Here is an 18,887-nt window from a genome sequence, read left to right on the forward strand (position 1 = left end):
ACACTTACCGACGCACTCAAAATTTTCATTCCTCTCGAAGCCGTCCTCGCATTTGTGCGGATTCTGCGGAACTTCGGTAATCTCCTCTCCGTAATCATTGTCGTCGTCACTGTCATCCTCGTTGTCGTCTTCGCTCTTGTTATCGTAATCTTCTTCTCGAAGGATCTTTGTTACCATGTTTGGATGTACTCTACTTATGCACTTGTAAGATCCCACTGTATTCTCGCACGCAGTATCCTCTGTACAAATCATCGGTGTCGTTTTGCATTCATCAATGTCTGAATAAAAAAGATAATACTTTGTAATGTCCATTTTTAGAATCTCGTGTCAGTAAAATTTTAATTATAGGAAAAAGATGTCAGATAATTTTATCAGTAAACTTTTTCATCTAAATTTAATGAGAAGAAATTATATCTATATTTATAATAATTCTCAAATAGATTACAAGGTAGGTTAAATTTTTTTAAAATTATTTCATTTATATAAAATCGTAAAGAACTGAAAGATAAAATAATCAATTGAAAGTGACATAGGAAATATTTTTGTGCACCTTGACAAGTCTTCCAATCGTTAGTTAGGTAGAAGCCATCCGGGCAGAGACAGAAAACACTTCCAGGTGTGTTCAGGCACAGGTGAGAGCAGTTTGCGTTATTCAGTGCGCATTCGTCAATGTCCTCGCAAGTGTGATTGTCGGCAGCTAATTTGTATCCAGGAATGTCAGCGCAGCTGCACTCGTAGCCGTCTATGAGATTGCGACAACTGCCTTGGCAAGGCCCGTGTCCATTGTTCGAGAGGCACTCGTTGATATCTGTACAATAATATGGCATCGTGCAGTTTTCGATACAATCGATTTATCAAATATAAGCGCTTTTGCGTTCCGTTAAATCAAGAGAGATATTAGAAGGTAGATGGAAAAGTTAAATTAAATTATAAATAAAAAAATGTATAAATCTATCATTGATAAAATTAGCAAAAATATTTCTCAAGAATGTCTGTGCTCATGACTAACCTTGGCAAGAATGACCGTCGGTTCCCAGCTGAAAACCACGGTGACAGTCGCAGGAGTAGGAACCAGGTTCGTTCCGACAGATATCCGCGCATTTCGTTATACCTTCCGCACACTCGTCGATGTCTAAAATATTGAAGAGAAAAGAGAAGGCTCGATCAATAATCATTTTATACTTGCGCGAGGATGAAATTATTTAATTAAATCATTAAAGATTCGTACATGTAGTTTTTACTATTTTCTTCTGAAATGATTAAACAATTTACGCAACTTTGACGCTAATAAAATAAGGAAGCTACGCATGAAATTGAATAACAAATTTGCATCTGCTAATGATAAACAGTTTCCTTTGAAATATTCATCTATGATCGAGTCATGTATCGATATTTGTCATCATTTTATCGCAGTGAGGAATTTAATAGCAATAAGTGTACATTATCAATACACATACGCTGGGAAATCACGTGCTATAATATTGGAGCCACGTTGATCGAGCAATCATCGAGCTACAAACGCGATATGATTCGCAAACATACCGCATATTGCAGTAGATAGAGCGAAAGCGGAAAACGTAGAGAAATGTCCGAGCCAATAACAACTTTTACACTCCATCTCGGCCGCGATTTGCGTACGATCCGACTCTTAAATAATCCGATATGCGCCAAAACCGATGATCCTATTATTAAGGCGATGTTTATGCGGACATCCTCGTTTACTCGTGAGAGCCGAGCGGTTAAAATTATGCTCACTATATTTATGTATAGCCACCGGAAATTATTTCCACCAGACCAATGTCCCGCTTACGAATATCGCGCTTTATTCCCTCCCTCGCGTTTAGATCGGATAAATTTAAGAATGTGCGGCGCAAAAATGGAACATTGAAGGAATATCGGGAACGGCGAATACAAACGTATCGATAGGGACGGACAATCGATACGAAAAAAAAAAAAATATATATATATATATATATACGCGAATTCCAGGACAGAAATATCAGATATCGTGTGTGAGCTTGATTTTCCCTCAAAAAATACGAGAATTTTGGAGATGCAATACCGTAAGTCTACATGTGCGAGCATTACGTAAGACGTATGGATTACCTATACAGGAGGATCCTTTAGCTCGAAAGCCATCGAAACAGGAACATTTTATACCGGTTGGCGTATCCTCGCACACGTGTTCACATTCACCTGTACCCTGATCGCAACGTTTCACCTTTCCGATCGACAGTTCTAGAAGACAGTGAACATGCATTTGAGGATAAAAGAAATTCTTGAATATTAAGAAAATTATATTAAAATTGTTATAAAAATTATGAAAATTATTATATAAAATAGACGAAAAAAATTTAATTAGACTTACGACTTTCTCTCACGCATTTTGGACGACGTCCGAGCCAAGTACCGTTACTGCAAAAAAGCCTATCCGTCGTCGAATCCACCAACATGTAACCATCCGCGCACTCGTAAACCGCAACGAGGTATCGATTGTACGGCGGCAGTACGTTCTTCCTTCTACAAAACAATGCATTCTATTATCCCGAGTTTCTCTGAATAGCGTACCATTCTGAAAAAGACTGCGGAAAGAAATGTACAGTAGCTATAAAAAATTAAAGTAATGATAAAAAGTGACATTTTTTCGCTAATTTTATCAAAATTGATTTTTGCTAATTATTTTGAAATTAAATTGTCTCAATCGAGGTGCGAGTACGAACCTGGCGTACTTGGCGAGATAAGCGTGTTCGATCGTAGGAGCCTTAATAAGTCTCTTTCCGAGGGCCTTCGCGAAACAGCTGATATCCAGTTGAGACACCACAGTTTCATTCAGCCTTCTCGAGGTAGGTGATTTTGACAAGGATTTTTCGCGCGCTGGCTTCTTCCTTTTTTTCTTTCTCTTCTTACCGTCCTTCGTTTTTTTGCGCTTTTTTAATTCATTTGTCTTATTCGACGCCTTTAGATATTCGTCCGCAGTTTGCAGCTCGCTACCGTCCGAAACGATCGGTTGATCGCCGAGATAGAAATCGTTGGGGAAATGTCGAAATACTTTGTTATCTATACAATGTATGTGATTAATTAATTTAAATATTTGCAGATGAGAAAAAAATAACGCATTGTACGCTTATTAATGCCGATAAATAAAATATTCATTTAGCTTGATTATAATTAAAGAGAATTTTAATTAAATTCTCGTCATTCATACACGGCTCATCGCGAATGAACTTTAAATAGAATATTTCACTGAACAAAAATGTTTCCGAGAGATACTCGAGTAGCGTATCGCGCGCGGAGAAAGACGCGAGGATTAATTTCGTCGGATATATATACGATGGTCTCACGCGCCGGAGATATATACTTTTACCGTACAGATGAGATCGCTGTCGAATAATGAAACCTTTAGGCGTTCCTATATCAAACGAATGACGTACAAAGTGATAGAATACGTGTGATTCATCCGTCAAAAGTAGTCTATAAAAAAAATCTACACCACCCTTATTTAATCAAGAGATAAAAAATTGCAAAAGAAAAAATATTCCCGATTCGTTAATCAATCAAGTGTCAAAGAATTTTGATGGTGATGGAGATTTTTGATCCCCCGATCTTTTATAGAATCTTACAATTAATTTTCCATCTCTTGTATCGCGAGTAATTCATAGGAAGTCCGCATCTGAATAAACACAGGCTCTTTTAATGTTCCGTCAACGTGCGTCCCGACCAAATTCACGAGATATATATGGTATAGGTGTGTGCGTATAATCCATGCGTGGTATACGACTTGGCGGTTCATCTCTATCGAGGCGAATGCGAGCTATGCCGTGTCGGCGTATTTCGTGCCGCCGATAGCACGCGCGATGGAACGAGACGCGTTCCTGAAACTCCGAAACGCCACCCCCGTAAATTTTCCCCGGAATCTCAATCGGGTTGCCGGGGGTCCAGGATGTTGAAAGGCAGCGAGATAGAGATGGTCAAATTCATTCGCGCAATCGGCTTATTATAATCATTAGTTTGGATATCCGCATACCGTATTAATGTCATTGAAATTTTTGATACGTATTTAAATATGAAAGAGAAAAATAAGATTGAATTATTTGATAATACGCCGATGAAAATTACAATCATGAGATAATCCTTGCCTCTTTTCTTTCGCTCCCTTTTCGTTTTCTTCATTCAATTAAAAAAGTTCTTCAAGATTTTGAGAAGCGCAAAGAGAAGAGACATCCTATATATATATATATATATCGGGAGCAGTGCCAGTTTTCCGGCTTAAGATATGCCGATAACTTAAGCATTGGTGAAAATTGAATCCTCCACGGTAAAATCGTGTTTCCACAAATCATAGGAACGGGCGTCCCGGGTAAATTGTTCTTGGAAACTTTCGAGACTTTCTGACATATAGTTCGTAGAGAACCACAGTTTTAAATATATGTAATTCCAATTCTCCAACTTAGATTATAACCCGATACTGAAATCCGATCCAACAATACAGATAGCATTTATTAATTTTGCAATACCGCATTTTTTATTTTCTATCCTTTTTTTTTAAATATCCCCGTGAGTGCCGTCAAGAGCGCTCTTTTCAGTATCTTTGCTTAGCATCTACATTAAGGTTGAATTTTCTTTGATTCTAGAGGGTGGTCCCAAATATTCCAACGAGACTTTGAGATTTTATAGGAAATTTAATTCTGAAGAAAAAGTTTTCTATAAATTCTCAGAGTCTCGCCGGAACGTTTGGGCCCATCCTCTATTAACGATAAGATCACAAAAGGAATATCGAATAATAGGGCGAATTTAATCATCCCTCGACCATCTCTGTCTATCGATCGGAAGCTCGATCGTCTCGATTGAGTAAGCAAACCGCCGCTCAGTGTTACAGTATTAAGAGCGAGTTTGGTGCTGAGTCCCCTTTATTTCGACAGCTCGATGTCTGGCGTTAAACGGATTTGTCCGTCAGTCTATTGAACACGTGCGTCGTGAGGCTTCACAGCCAGGTTGACGAGGAGTTAAATCCCTTTCATGCAAATAATTGACTTATGTCGAGCAAATTAGTGTAATGTCATGGATGCGCGGAGACATTATACGATGCGTGCATATCTTTAATTCATTCGAATCGTTTAAAGAAACTTTATCAGTGCAAATTCAATGTATGATGCGAATGAAAATGATATTAATCAGATAACGTAAATGAGAATAATGAAGAAGTAATTATCTTAAATAGTAAAAAATGTCCTTCGCACATAGCAGAGAGATGTTTTTTCTGTTAAAAAAGAGATATAATTTTTCCCAGCGATACCGTTCGTAAGTTACAATTATCGAGGATGCAATATGCGAATGCATACTCGAATCGACGAATAATTAGCGGGATTAATCATAATGAATACGTTCCGCGAATGAAAGGACGTCAATTGAGTCAAAGCGGTGGCGACGCGTAATCGTATAGATTGATATTAGGCGCGTTCCGCGTTCCTAATTAATTCCTGATGAGAAAGAGAGAGAGAGAGAGAGAGAGAGAGAGAGGGGCACGGCTCGTTTAAAATAGGAGATGATATCTCACCGCGAGGCACGCATTTCGGAATAGGGTGATCCCAACCGTCGCTGGTGCAAGTCATCACCTTGTGACCCTTGAGTCTACGGCTCGGCTCGCACGAGTATATAACTTGCAGAGTACCGTTCTGAAGAATCTTCTCCCTCACTATCCCTCCTTGCGGTGGCTGTACCGCGGGACAGTTACCGAGAATTCCTGAAAGCGATAAATAAAGATTTTGCAGGCGATATTTAATCGTACAAACAAATTAAATCGCAAACGTAATGATAAAAGAATTCAATTCAATGCAATGCATAATTTTTCACCAAACGCAATTTTCTCATGTCATACTATTTTTGAAAGAGAAAGAGCAACAAAGTTTTGAAGGTTCGACAAACTTGGTGCCATTTTTTTCATTTTTTTTTTTTTTTTAAGACAATTTTTTAACGATTATTTATATCCGCACGCACGCGTTCCATCGGTATTGCGTGATCGTCTGACGGTGCACGTGTGGCAACGAGTTCTGTCACAGGAGAAAAAGGAAAAGACGTATGTCAAGCGCATGGGAGATCTTGCGGTCGCGCAAGCACAGTGACGTGGGATTAAAATTGAATAATTCCACGGTAACATAATATACGGTCGCGCCGTGACGTGCAGTGTGGCGCTTCCGCCGCAAAAATTTTACCGTAGGGCCACCGGACGCATGATGATGCGATGGCCGTCACGAGGCGAACGTGGCTGGCGCAAAATGCGTCTCTGTTTCCCCTTCACGTCTCCCGAGGTGCGAGTCGCAAAACCGAGCGGCTCGCGTTTCGTTCGTATATAAAGGTGCCTCGAAGCTAGAGGAGAAGTATAGTCGGAATATTGTTCGCGAATTTTCAGCCGATTTTTCATTCGCAAAAATTTTCATTTCCACACATTTTAATAACGAAGATACGTTACGTTGAATACGCAAAAGGGCTTTTTCAAAGGGGCTCCTCGGTATCACGAATATATAAATGAATAACAAACGCTTTGTTTTCATCTGCGTTTGATTAAATTTTTATTTATTTTTCGAGAAACTTTTACGATGAAAAAGTTGGTGAAACTTTTGATAAAAAATATTTTCGAATATTTCGAATCGAAAATATTCTTTCTGAAATATTTCTTGATCGCTCCGCGCACAAAACATCCTGTATTCTGGACCTTTCGCAAAGTCCATCGACCAGTGATGTAAAACGACCACTAGTACTAAAACTTGAGCATTGCGGTTTACCTGTCCCTCGTTATTATAAAGGGCATCGTAAATTGTCGTAAACATACTGCGAACGCCGTGGCAGAGCTTACTGCATCTCAAGATCCTAACTTTCTCCCGTATATTTAAGTTCTCTTATTAATTTATCGTCCCTTTTCAAAAACAGCCGCTTATCTCTCTAATTCGTATAACGAGATTTTTAATCGAATAACCTTTTAATCAAATTTCGATTCAAGAGTTTAAATTTGAATTATATAATTTAATTTTTTATTTTTTGAAAAATTCAGATGCGTCTAATAATCTCATGTAAATCAGGCTAGTTTAATTAAGCATGGACCGCAAATTTCATTTTTAAGGCACGTTAAAATATTCAAAGCATAATATTCATTCGCGCCCCCGGGCCCCTTGCTGTTAAATTACCTGAAATCTAGCGCTGTCGAAACGCCGTCTTTATCGAGGGTTATAAGACGTGACGCAGCTTTCCGTAGGATTAACGAAGAATTAAACGCTTAATTAATATAACTAGCGGACCTCAATTTATGTAATTGACTAGTGGCGAGTGAGTCAGTTTGCCTCTCACGCGCGTATGGGAACGGGAATTATTCGTGTCACTCGAGATTATTGGATTACTTTTGATTTGCATAGATCAATAAATCAAGACTGCAAGATCAACAGAGTTTGGGTAATCCATTTTTTTTTTCTCTTTTTTTTTCTTTATCACCGAATCAACGTCATTCGTCAAAGTTTCACGATATAATGTAAGGGGAGAAAAAAATATCACTTCCTCTTTTTACCTAAATTAATACCCCGTGTTTGATGTATCGATATTCACGCCACGTGAGAATGAAAAGGAGTCACGGAGTCATGTATCACAATTTGCAGTTCCGATTCTCCCCGTCACGTACGTTACTTTTTATTCGCCTTGATCTATCGGCCTCGCGAGGTATCGATCCTTTTTTTCTTTTTTTTTGCTGAAACACCGTGTACGCCGGGGCTCGTTTCGAGTATAGCTCTCGTACGCGTATGTGCAAACGACGCGCGCGATCAATGATCTCGGCTCCTCCGGTGTCAACGACTTTGACAGCGCGCCGCGCCAAGTAAAGGACGGTTGGTCACGCGCGTCCATTAAGGTCCCTATGCACGATCGAAATCGCAGAGAGATTCGACGTGTCCGTCTGCCTCTTAACGATATCCACATAGCGATCCCACCCACCCGTCATGCTTCTCGAACACAATCGTTGCGGATGTTGCAACGGGAGAAAAAAAAAAGGGAGAGAGAGAGAGAGAGAGAGAGAGAGCGCTATCGAGACACGCGTTCCCGATATAAAGACGAGCCGGATACATTTAAATAAAAAATCGACGGCATTTTAACGTGCTGCCGGGAAAACTCGCTTATCGGATACATTGCAGATAGCCAGATGAGAAATTGTGAGACGGATGCTGTTAGCAAGAGATGGAAGCTATTTGTTTGAAAGTAACAATATCGCTAGTAAAAACACGTCTCGTTTACGATTCGTATGAGCAATCTTGTCTGTTTTTATTGCTTAAAACGTTTATTTTGCATTTTGCACTCTTTCTTCGCAAACATTCTCGCTGTCAGCGTAAATATAAATAATCATATACATGCATACGTTCACGTTTCATATTAACTAGTTTTATCTTTTACCACATTCTCCGTAATCTCATATATAAAAGCAAATGTTTGCTTTAAGCGCAAGCACATGTTTTATATATTATTTATATTTTTTCCAGCATTTGCTTTGATAAATAAAAACAAAAGCATTTATCATATGTATATGTAACTTATCTCTTACATACGCGCAAAAATTCGCATAGAAAAGAATGTATTTAATTTTTGCAGTCTTCGCATAAAAGTGTCGGCTTTCACCTTGCCAAAGGCTGCGATTCGCGAATCGCGCTTAATGTTTACGTAAAATACTGCGCGAATAAGGGAAAAAGAACTCCCGTCTAAATTATTCGCGTTTCCGTAAACAGCAATCTTTTCTCCAAGGCAGATAGACTCCCTTGGACGACAAAGTCCAAGGGATGTCGGTCACGTCGATTTATTTGCAGCCCGTGGCAGCTTCTCGCCTCGGCCGGACTGACGTCGGTCGAGCAATTTCGCCGCAACAGGAACAACGTTTTCCCATTTGGCAATCTGAAACCGAAAGACAGTGCGGCGTCGTCGTTCCTTCCTACCTTCCCCCGTGAATTTTTCACTCGATAAATCTGTCGTCACCAGGTTTCGCGCTATTCGCGAATAAGTAATGACGTATATTTCACGGAGCGGAACGGCTTCCCCCCGACTGTCTACCTCGCGTCCAACTCAAGTTTGCGCTTCAAATTGGTTCGGGCTATATATGGATTTTCTAATAGCGTCTTCCCCACAGATCACCCGATATATCTCTAGTCTTTCGCGATTATTATACAAGGATAGACGCGTGTCAAGGAAATATCCCCAGTTATCTACTCTATATCGATTATATTTCTCGTATCTCTCTTCCGTCTAATGCTCTCATCTTTAATGCCGCGTAATTATCTCGATTAATCAGAGTAAGAGGCTCCGTGGATTATATACGATTGACGTGCTTGAAAATGTATGCGATCTTTCATAAGCGCGTACGACCAAGAATTTCTATCGGCACATGTCTGATCTTTCGCGAGACTCGTCAGCAGCGAGATGCGAATCCCGCTCGCAGAAGGAGGACGATATAGAGTCTTGCGTATATCATATCCGAGAGCACTTTTGCAGAAACGACAACGTCTAATGTCGGCAACTACTTTTAAGGCGGCACCAACTTTTCCCTTCTCCGTGAGAAAGACCGAGTACTCACGCAGTTCTATCGAATTACCGAAGCCGCAAAAGGATGCTCTACGACATCACTTATCGTAAAAGTGCGAACGGTACAACGACTGGGGAAATCGATCGCGTGTATCGAATTCGCGTGTCGCGAAACCACTTATTGTAATTATAAACATACGAACATTAGCAACGCCTTCATGCCTCCTCATGTCGCATTTCTCACAGATCTAATTACAATTCCTCGGCTCTAAAATACATCGGTCAGAGCTTGTATTATACAGCTCGCGCTCTATAATCGCTTTCCTTTATGTAAAGATGCAATTATTTCTGTCAAATTATATATCGGTCGCTCTGAAATCGCGACAAATCGCGACGTTGACAGGGAATCGCGAAAGGAGAAGGGTAACAAGCCGATCGTCACGTTGATTGCAGAGGCCGTAGATACGTAATACGTACACCTAATAATTTTCCAGCAGAAAGTAAGCCGCCGTTATTAGTTATAGGACCCCCTCGAGATAGAACGCGCAAAATGATGGTCGATCACGGCAGGGAAGAAGCCGGTTTAACTCTCGTTAAACCTGCGAGAGACGATAAATGAAAGATAAGCGCTCTGCTCTTATAAACCCGCGACTCCCGTGAAAGCCGGATCCTCACATTTGATTAATAATCGTCCACGGGTGATCGGTTGATTTTTGCGTTGAAAAGCATTTGCCTGTAATTGTGACTTTGCGTCGCAAATACCATCGTCGTATTATCGATATATACTCGGTGGTACGTTTATAACGATAGCTTATCGATATTCTCTCAAGAAATTCAGCCCGACATACATACATCTCTACAATTTATATTTCCTCAATTATTTTTCCTGAATTAATTTTGTGTAAAATGTTATGGAAAAATTCGATTAACAAAATATCACCGTTTTTACACGCGGGATCAAAAATATCGCTTTTTATCTGCTGGACGCGCAAGTTAAACTTTGTCGTCGAACAATAAACAAACTACTGTCGACGGACGACAAATACAAATTTATTTATCGCGCATGATGGACCGCGAATCTCCTCAGGAAGGTGCGCGAAATCACAGTGCGACAATATGCGAATTTATATTACGAACGCGGTAAATTCAGTCGAATATCGTCGGAGCGGAAATTAATTAGCATTGTGTTCCGCGTGCCTGTTGCAACCATAAATAACGTAAGGCGTTACAGGGCTATTATCTTCCGGCGACGACGACCGGGAAGCGATGGGAGGAGGGGGAGGGAGGAGGAGGGGTTTCGCTCTGATATAAATTGGCAACTTCGCGAACAATAGAACGTAAAGCATTTTCGGTGTTCGGTATTCGTGTGTCAGAATAACACAATGTAAAAGGGCGCTTCGGTCAAAATGAAATGCATGCACCGGGATACCGAAAATGTACTCGCATCTATCCCGAATGCATGCATATGGAAATACATGCAACCCCGCGATACTCGTCGTACGTATGTATATATATATATATATATATATATATATATATATATATGTGTGTGTGTATATTAGCGCATTAGTTTGCGGTCGATTGTCAAGCCGATCAGAAATGTAGATTCAATTAGGAAAACGTGCAACAAGCGGGAATTTAAACGAAACAACGTCGGTCGGGAATATTGAATGGGGATTGCGGAAAAAAATGTTAACGTGCTCCATCTCTCGCTCGATCTTCCTAAATTTCTATCGCGAGCAAAATCGAGAAGTGGGAGGAAATCAACGATTTCTCGCCGATCGCGTTCTCCTTTGAACGGAAAATTGCAACTGTCAACAATATGTCAAATATATATTTTATTTTTAATTATTTTCAAGAAAAAAAAAGAAAAAAATATTATTTACTACGCTTGTAAAGTGGCGAGACTCTTTTTAAGAACCTGATTGGCACAGTCGTTCGTCGCCCCGAGGTCGAATTTAAATCGTAAATCGCGAGATCGAATTTCCAGGGAGATACGTACTTACCGAGAGACGAACTGCGGACACGCGTGCAATTACGCGCCAGTTTCAGCGCGATTTATCGCCCGTACGTTTCGTTAAAGCAAACAAGGGGCACGGTACGCACCGCGTCCAAGTGTGCGTACCGAGTTACAAAACTTATTAGCATAGGTAATGGATGTGAGATCCCGCGGGGGGGGGGAGGGAGGAGGGGGAAAGGATAAATATAGAAAAATGGATCGGAATGGAAAAATCGGTGAAAAATTGCGGATGCGCCGCATGGATCATTTTTGCGACTGTGTACGTTATATGGTGTATAATTGCTACGCGCAAATTGCTACGTCGCCATCGTTAGCTCTACGGGACACATCGGATTTTTATCCGGTTTTATCAAGCGATCGCACCGCAAACATTTCGGCTTGTGCGCATGTGTTCCATTAATTCGTAACTCGATTCCTCGATGAAAAATAACGGGTTAAACAACGGGTAGCGTAACGCTACCAGAACTCGCTCGAGAAAATATAATCATCGATAATCACACGCCAATTTCTCGCGCAAGATACTGGGTGTGCTTTCGCTTGTGATAAGAAAAAAAAAATGCGAAGGCAAAACAGCGAGGCAATTATTATTTACGGATCGACGTAACGATTCTAAATAGCTGATAACGATATGTTCCTCTCGATTCGTCCCTACGTTCTTGCAGAGAATTCTTGCTTGAATTCTTGCTTTAGATTTTTTTTTATGCATTACTGATCTTTTTTAGAAATAAAAAAATTGTTTAATATATTTTTTATAAAAAAATATATTAAATTATTAATATATTAAACTATTCATAATATATCGAATTATTAAATCGAATTTTTTTGTTACCGTTTGTTTTGCACTAATGACCATTTTCATTTCCTACATCGCGTATCATGAGAGGATAACACTTTCATTGAATCTCGCACGATCGCGAATAAAGAAACGTTTAAAAAAGACTTATTCGAAAAATTCGCCGAATAGAATCGCAAAGAAGAACACGAGAGAGTAAGTCTTTTCCGCGTGCCATATTATTTCGATGAGTCTTTAAGGACAAAGCACGACGATACGTTGCTTTGAACTTGCGAATCCCTATATTCGAAGCCGGACATAGAAGAGAAATTGCTATGACAGTGAGAGAACAACGAAGCGGAATTTGGGAAATGGAGTCCGACCGTAGCAGAGCGAATTGAAGGAATCAATGTACCGTGAGAAAGCGAATTCAGTTGAAACCGGACAGAAACGCCGTTGCTGATTTCGAGGCGAAATGCCCGGGAAAATGAAGTTTCTCACAATCGACGAGAATTTATCGCGTAACGCATCTTTTCATTCTCGACTGCCTATCTATCATCATCAAATTATTGAAAAAGTAATGGAAAAATTCGTAAAAAAAATATTCCGGTTTCCAAAGATGGGAGTGGAACGTTATGTGATAATTTGAGGGAGAAGAATAACTAAATAATCGGTTGAGTCGTAATAATAAATGACAAAGAACGCGGAGATATAATCGCGATAATAATCAGAGTTTTTTGACAAATTAAGAGCTGTAATTTCTTTCTCACGTAAATTACGGCTTTGTCATAATTTTCGTTTCGGCAATTACTTACGATCGTTTTGACACACTTATGAGTTTTAATAGTTAATTATAATAAACGTAAAATTTCTCAAGATATAATTCGATGTACGGAGCCTCAACCTTCTCATTCGAGTTTTGTCGCATGACTAACAGCATGACGAGCGCGAATATCAACATTGTATTGTATACAAGGAAGGCCAAATACTTTTGAGTGACAACAATTGGATGTAAACATTAGTATGCTATATACGCTCTAAGCACCAAGGGGCCGCATACCAATGGATTTGTTATTGTTTCAAAAAATACATTTAACATATGTATTACAATATAAATACCGCAATATTATTTGTGAATATTTGTATGTGCGCGCGCGCGCTATATTTTGATCAACTTTCATGTTAAATAAGTGAGTTATCGTAATAAAATCTAACGTTTATGTGAAGAATAATATTTACTGATTTTCATTAAGAAAGTATTTATGGAAAATAAAACGAAATAAAGAATGAAATCGCAGTCCTTATTATTTTTCAAAATAGATTGATACACTTTATCTTGCAATTCTGAAATAACAAAATCCTATTTTCTCGCGCGAAATATTCCCTGGAAAAAGCCGCGACGCGGAGAAAATTTGATAAATCCACCGCGTCCCAATTCCGTATCGGATCGCGGTTGAGAGCTTTGCGTTAAGTTTATCCCGCAATCTTCTCACCGATGCGTTTTCGACCCTCGTCCGCTAATAGCGACAAGTTACTTCTGACCCGTCAGCGTCAGGGAGGGTCCCTTGCGACGCCTCTCTATATTTAGCCCCGGGTCGAAAGCACTAGAACGAGAAAACACAAAAGAAAGCAAACGAACGCGCAAGCGACGCGACGAGAGAAGGAAAGCGAGAAAAGGCCTTCGTCTCGAGACGACGATATCTCTTTCGACGACGAAAGAAATCGGATTATGTCCTCCGAAGACGTCGGATTCCGCGGCTTCTGGCTCGCAGCTGTGCTCCGCACAGAAATCATCGTAAAAAATTGTCGGACCCTCGCTTTATATCCTCTCACGCATCGACACACCAACAATAATACGGGATCGAAGAATCCGTAGATTCCTCGATCAATCACGAGGAAACTTGCAACGGCTTCGAAACTATGAGAAAATATGCAAAAGTATAAGGATTTTTTTCAAATTAAAGCATTACTAGCGTACGAATCGATAACAGAATCTTATTTTACGTTTGACTTGACATGAGTAAAATTTAATATTTTCAAGGAAATTTAAATCGGGTCACTTAATCGAACAGGCAAAATATTAGGACAAAAATTCTGTCGTAAAATTGATCGAAGAATTCGAGGAATAAATGGAAAAGCTGTTGTTGCAAGGCACTCTGTACAATGCTCACATGATTATATTCGTAATTTGTTGTTGAGATATTAGAGTCGGCAGTATAATAATCCGTACTCTGTATTGTACATTTAGGCAAGACAAAAAAAGAATTTCACAAATTTATGAACACAAACTGAATACGACGCAAGAGCGTATTTAACAACTCATCCAATGTTTTTGTTCTTATTTCCGGAGTTTAATTTTTACACGAGACCTTTGCCAGCAAAAGGTTTCAACGTAAACCGTATACATATATTCGCTTGTGAAACTCCACTTCGCATGTACTATATTAAAATATTTAAGTTGTTTTTGCACTCTTGAATATTTTGAATTTGTACATAATTTTCAAAACATTTTGCGCGAGTAATTTCAAAAAAACATTTTCATCGATAAAAGAAAATATAATGTTAAAACACAAACTAAATTTTAAATCAAAACTTCTTATTTTTTTTACTTTCGATTTTTTTTTAATTTGTTTCTTTGTTCATTTATTTTTTTAATTATTTGTTCCATTTATTTCTTCATTTATTTTGGCTGATGAGCGTTTAATTGGAAATTGCACTGTCTACATCACTCTTTAGATAACATGATTAATAACAACCAAATAAACGTCAGCTGCGAAAATTTAATCTCGCGCGCAAAATAATGTCTTTAATATCTTGAGTGTCACTTTTGATTCAATAAAAAGGATTCACAAAAATCAATTCTTATAAAGTATATAGAATTAAAGATTGCGATCGTCGCCTTTATTGATTATTATTTATTTTATACGATTAGAATCTTTACGCATCCTATTCCAATATTCTTTTCAGGTTAATAGGATTAAAGTTTAATAGTCATTCGAAATATCATAGATTGTCGCAATCTATAATAATCTTGATGAGGCTGCAAATAGCGCGTAATTAAAAGACGCGGAAATATTTTGAGGATTTTTTAAAATTATAATAGTCTTATATAAATCTATAATCTTTCTTTCTATCTTACTCACCCGGCATCGTCGAGAGGAGTACCAAACAAACTGTCAAACCGTTCATTTTCGCTGATGGATTTGTTGTCTCACGCACTACTACCTCGCTTCGATCTTGTATCGACGATCCTTCAATCCCCTCGTACTTTTTATCAATTCGAGTTAGCTCCGGAAAACACGAAGCTAACTCCTTTCGGCCTTTTCCTGTTCTTTAGATCATTATTTGCTTCGCATTGTACCTTCATGTAAATCGTTAGAAACAAACTATAAAAAGCGATTGAGTAAATATAACAAAATGTTTATATATATATATAATTTTTTTGTATTTCATTATTTAAAGACAATATCTAAAATAAAATAATTCTTTATTCGGTAAAATTTTCACGAAATATTTCCGTCCCGACATTTACTGCTTCAAAAATTATGAGGATGCAATATATATGAAGCTAAATTGACATTTACTCCAAATCTATTTCCGAAGTAACGATACATGATTGAAAGATTTCTCTAATTTTCTACGAAGCTATTTGAACGTGACTAAAATTTAGATTATTTTTCTCGCAAAATAATCAAGAAAGATGCGATAAAACGCAGCTCAATCGCTTACTTTCGGAAGCTGCTTTTCGAAATGGCACAGAAAAATGCGATTTACATTGCGGTATTTGACAGTGTCAGGGAAGCTTATCTCGCGCTATCGTCGCAACGCGAAGCGCGAAATGTCAAGTATCAGGCGGATGCTGTGACTGACGCCGGCGGTCACACGCTGCACGCCACGCACACGGGACCAGTTCGAGGATCGAGTTGGACTGAATACAAGTCCCGTGTATTTCACGGTGCTCCCTGCGACTTCTCTCTCAGCCCTACCTAAGGTACACACACGACTTGCTACGTATGGTACACAGAGCGCGAGTTCCAGCTTCTTATGTGAATAACATTTTTTACAACCATTAACCGTACACACATACACATGCAAACGTTTACGCGCGATACGCTCGTATAAACACTGTCAATGTGTACCGCGTATGTGTAGCGGAAGCGGGAACGTCAAAGGGAGAGATCGAGGTAATCATCGTGGAAAGAACATTGCGGCAAAATTCTTACTTGCCTGAAAGATAACATTTCGAAAGCAATTAATGCAAACGTGAAAAGGCATTACTACTGTCCCGTTTGATCATATCATAGAGTAGAATATTTTTCTAAAAAATATTAAACAGTGCGAAATAACTGTAAATAAATAAAAAATAATTCTTTCGCCAAGTTAATTACGAATTTTTTTCGCAAGCGATAAAAATTCTACTCTCATATTTCTCGAAAGGCACGATAAAAATGAGAGAAAAATATGTTATCAAAATTACATGTTTTTCAGGTGGCTATCGAATTCCGTGATATACAGGAGTAAAAAAAAAAATACGTTCGTGTTTCGCTGACGCGTGAAAATTTTAGTCTTCTCATCTGTGCGTGCACACCGCAGCCATTGAAGCGCAAATTGGGGAACACGCAGCAACGGTACAGTTATACGATGATCGTTTTTATTTCGTTCGTGAAAATAAGACGAAATATGTATCGATAACAAACACCGTAACAAATTTTCGCACATTCCGCGACACTGATTTATTCTCACTTTTCATTAAAAAGAACTGTTCTTATTTTATAATATTATAAGATATCGACTTTAAACCGTTTTTATGTAAAAAGAAAAAAATTATATCGGAAAATATCCGTGCAAATATATTATTAATTTTTTTTTTCAGCATAAAAAACGAGAGATAATGCAATTTGCTCGATCAAGCCTTGGGAACCATGCCCTGGAATCTATGCGATTGAATTGATACACGTCACGATATCATCAAGAACACAGCTTTAAGTCAACGTTTTAAAGCCGAAATCATCAATTTATCTATGTGTCTTTAATGTTATCTATTTATCTTTTTTAACAAAAATTTCTTTACAAAAATAATTCTTTCGCATTATTGTGTAAGAATATAATAAAATAAAGTTAAGATTCTCACAGAATTATAATAATCGTAGTTTTGACAGTTTCATTTTCTTTCTAATCAAACATTCTAATCTTATTGTTAGAGAGTTTAAATTGTCGTATTTCAAATATACGAATTTAAAAAGCAAATGTAAGAATTTTTGAAATTTTTGAAATTTTAGTTTGCAATCATCTCTTTGTTAATTATATTCTAATAATACACTTTGCTAATATTTCAAAATGATAAACAGAATAAAAAATACGAATTATATATATATATATATATATATATATATATATATATATATATATGCAATTATAAATAAATATTAATTTATAATTAATTAATATATAATAATTAATTATAACTATAAACTATATTAAAAACATAAGTGTTTGCGCGAATTATAGTTGATCAACGATTTACTGATGCAGATATCTGCGAACTGTTAACCATTTAAATTCTGAAATATATTAAGAAACTATTAAAGGAATATAATAAGCAAAGAGGTAGCACGATAACGAAATTTTAATTTATAGACTGCGGGCCATCAATATATTAGTAATTTAGGAACGTCGGTAACACGCGAACTGCTAACATTTAAATTCCAAAATATTACGAAAGTATTAGGAGAATATGATGCTCAAGAAGGTTGTATGAGCAAAAAATTCGAAGTAGGAATATGCAATACCGACGCCGACAACTTACCGGCCTCGGTTATTATCAATTATCGATACATTACCAATTGTATCGCGAATTGCAAACTTGAAATTTTTATTCGTATCACCCCTTTGCTTATCATATGTTCCTAATACTTTCCTAATATTTTAGAATTTAAATGTTAGAGGACAGTTTGTATTATATGTATATATATTATAGATATATATTGATTATTGATAGATGTTATCGACTTCGGTTAATTATCGATGTCGATGTATCAGTAATTTTCGAGCTACAAACATTTAAATAACTAAAATAAAATATCAAAAAAATTATAATTATAGATAATGGCACATACAAAAAAAAAAATATAATAATTCCAAGAATTTTTAGAATTTTATTTAAGTCTAAGAATTCAAATTGTATAAATATTATTTAAACACAACAGAAACTAATAAATGCCATTAAATTGTAAAAAGAAAAGTCTATTATATATTTACAAGTCTTTAACAAAAGCTTTTGGATTTATCTAATAATGAATTTGATTGAATGAAAACTTATGCGTTGATAAATATTAGACTATAGCATATAGTCAAATGCTATTGCAAATTTATATATAATAGTATAAATGTACTAATATATACTAATGCGTTCAACGTGCAATCAAGTTTATTAACATATTGCATGTATATATTTTATATTGAACATAAATTGTAACTAAAAATTGCTGCAGAATAAGATAGCGATAAGAGTAATCATTTCAGAGCATTAATTTGTTAACGATACTTGCTACACAT

General features: G+C 37.5%; 1 protein-coding gene across 4 annotated transcripts in view; it reads right to left on the reverse strand.

Annotated features, from left to right (window-relative positions):
* The window catches only part of LOC126855645 (fibrillin-2-like), a 34,445-nt gene extending 18,194 nt beyond the window's left edge, over positions 1-16,251 (reverse strand). Inside the window, exons 1-9 of one of the 4 annotated variants that reach the window (XM_050603454.1) lie at positions 16,062-16,251; positions 15,476-15,718; positions 5,555-5,740; positions 2,721-3,057; positions 2,369-2,520; positions 2,107-2,238; positions 1,010-1,132; positions 551-808; positions 9-278 (exon numbers count right to left, since the gene is read on the reverse strand). In XM_050603454.1, coding sequence (XP_050459411.1) covers positions 9-278; positions 551-808; positions 1,010-1,132; positions 2,107-2,238; positions 2,369-2,520; positions 2,721-3,057; positions 5,555-5,740; positions 15,476-15,521 — 1,504 coding nt within the window. In that variant the 5' untranslated portion in view covers positions 15,522-15,718; positions 16,062-16,251. Of the gene's footprint in view, positions 1-8; positions 279-550; positions 809-1,009; positions 1,133-2,106; positions 2,239-2,368; positions 2,521-2,720; positions 3,058-5,554; positions 5,741-13,147; positions 13,250-15,475; positions 15,719-16,061 lie in introns of those variants that run through there. The other 3 variants (XM_050603453.1, XM_050603452.1, XM_050603455.1) reach the window with 3 other exon arrangements.
* Positions 16,252-18,887: the final 2,636 nt, after the last annotated feature.

This window comes from Cataglyphis hispanica, chromosome 16 (genome assembly GCF_021464435.1).
Source record: "Cataglyphis hispanica isolate Lineage 1 chromosome 16, ULB_Chis1_1.0, whole genome shotgun sequence".
Classification (NCBI taxonomy): Eukaryota; Metazoa; Arthropoda; class Insecta; order Hymenoptera; family Formicidae; genus Cataglyphis; species Cataglyphis hispanica.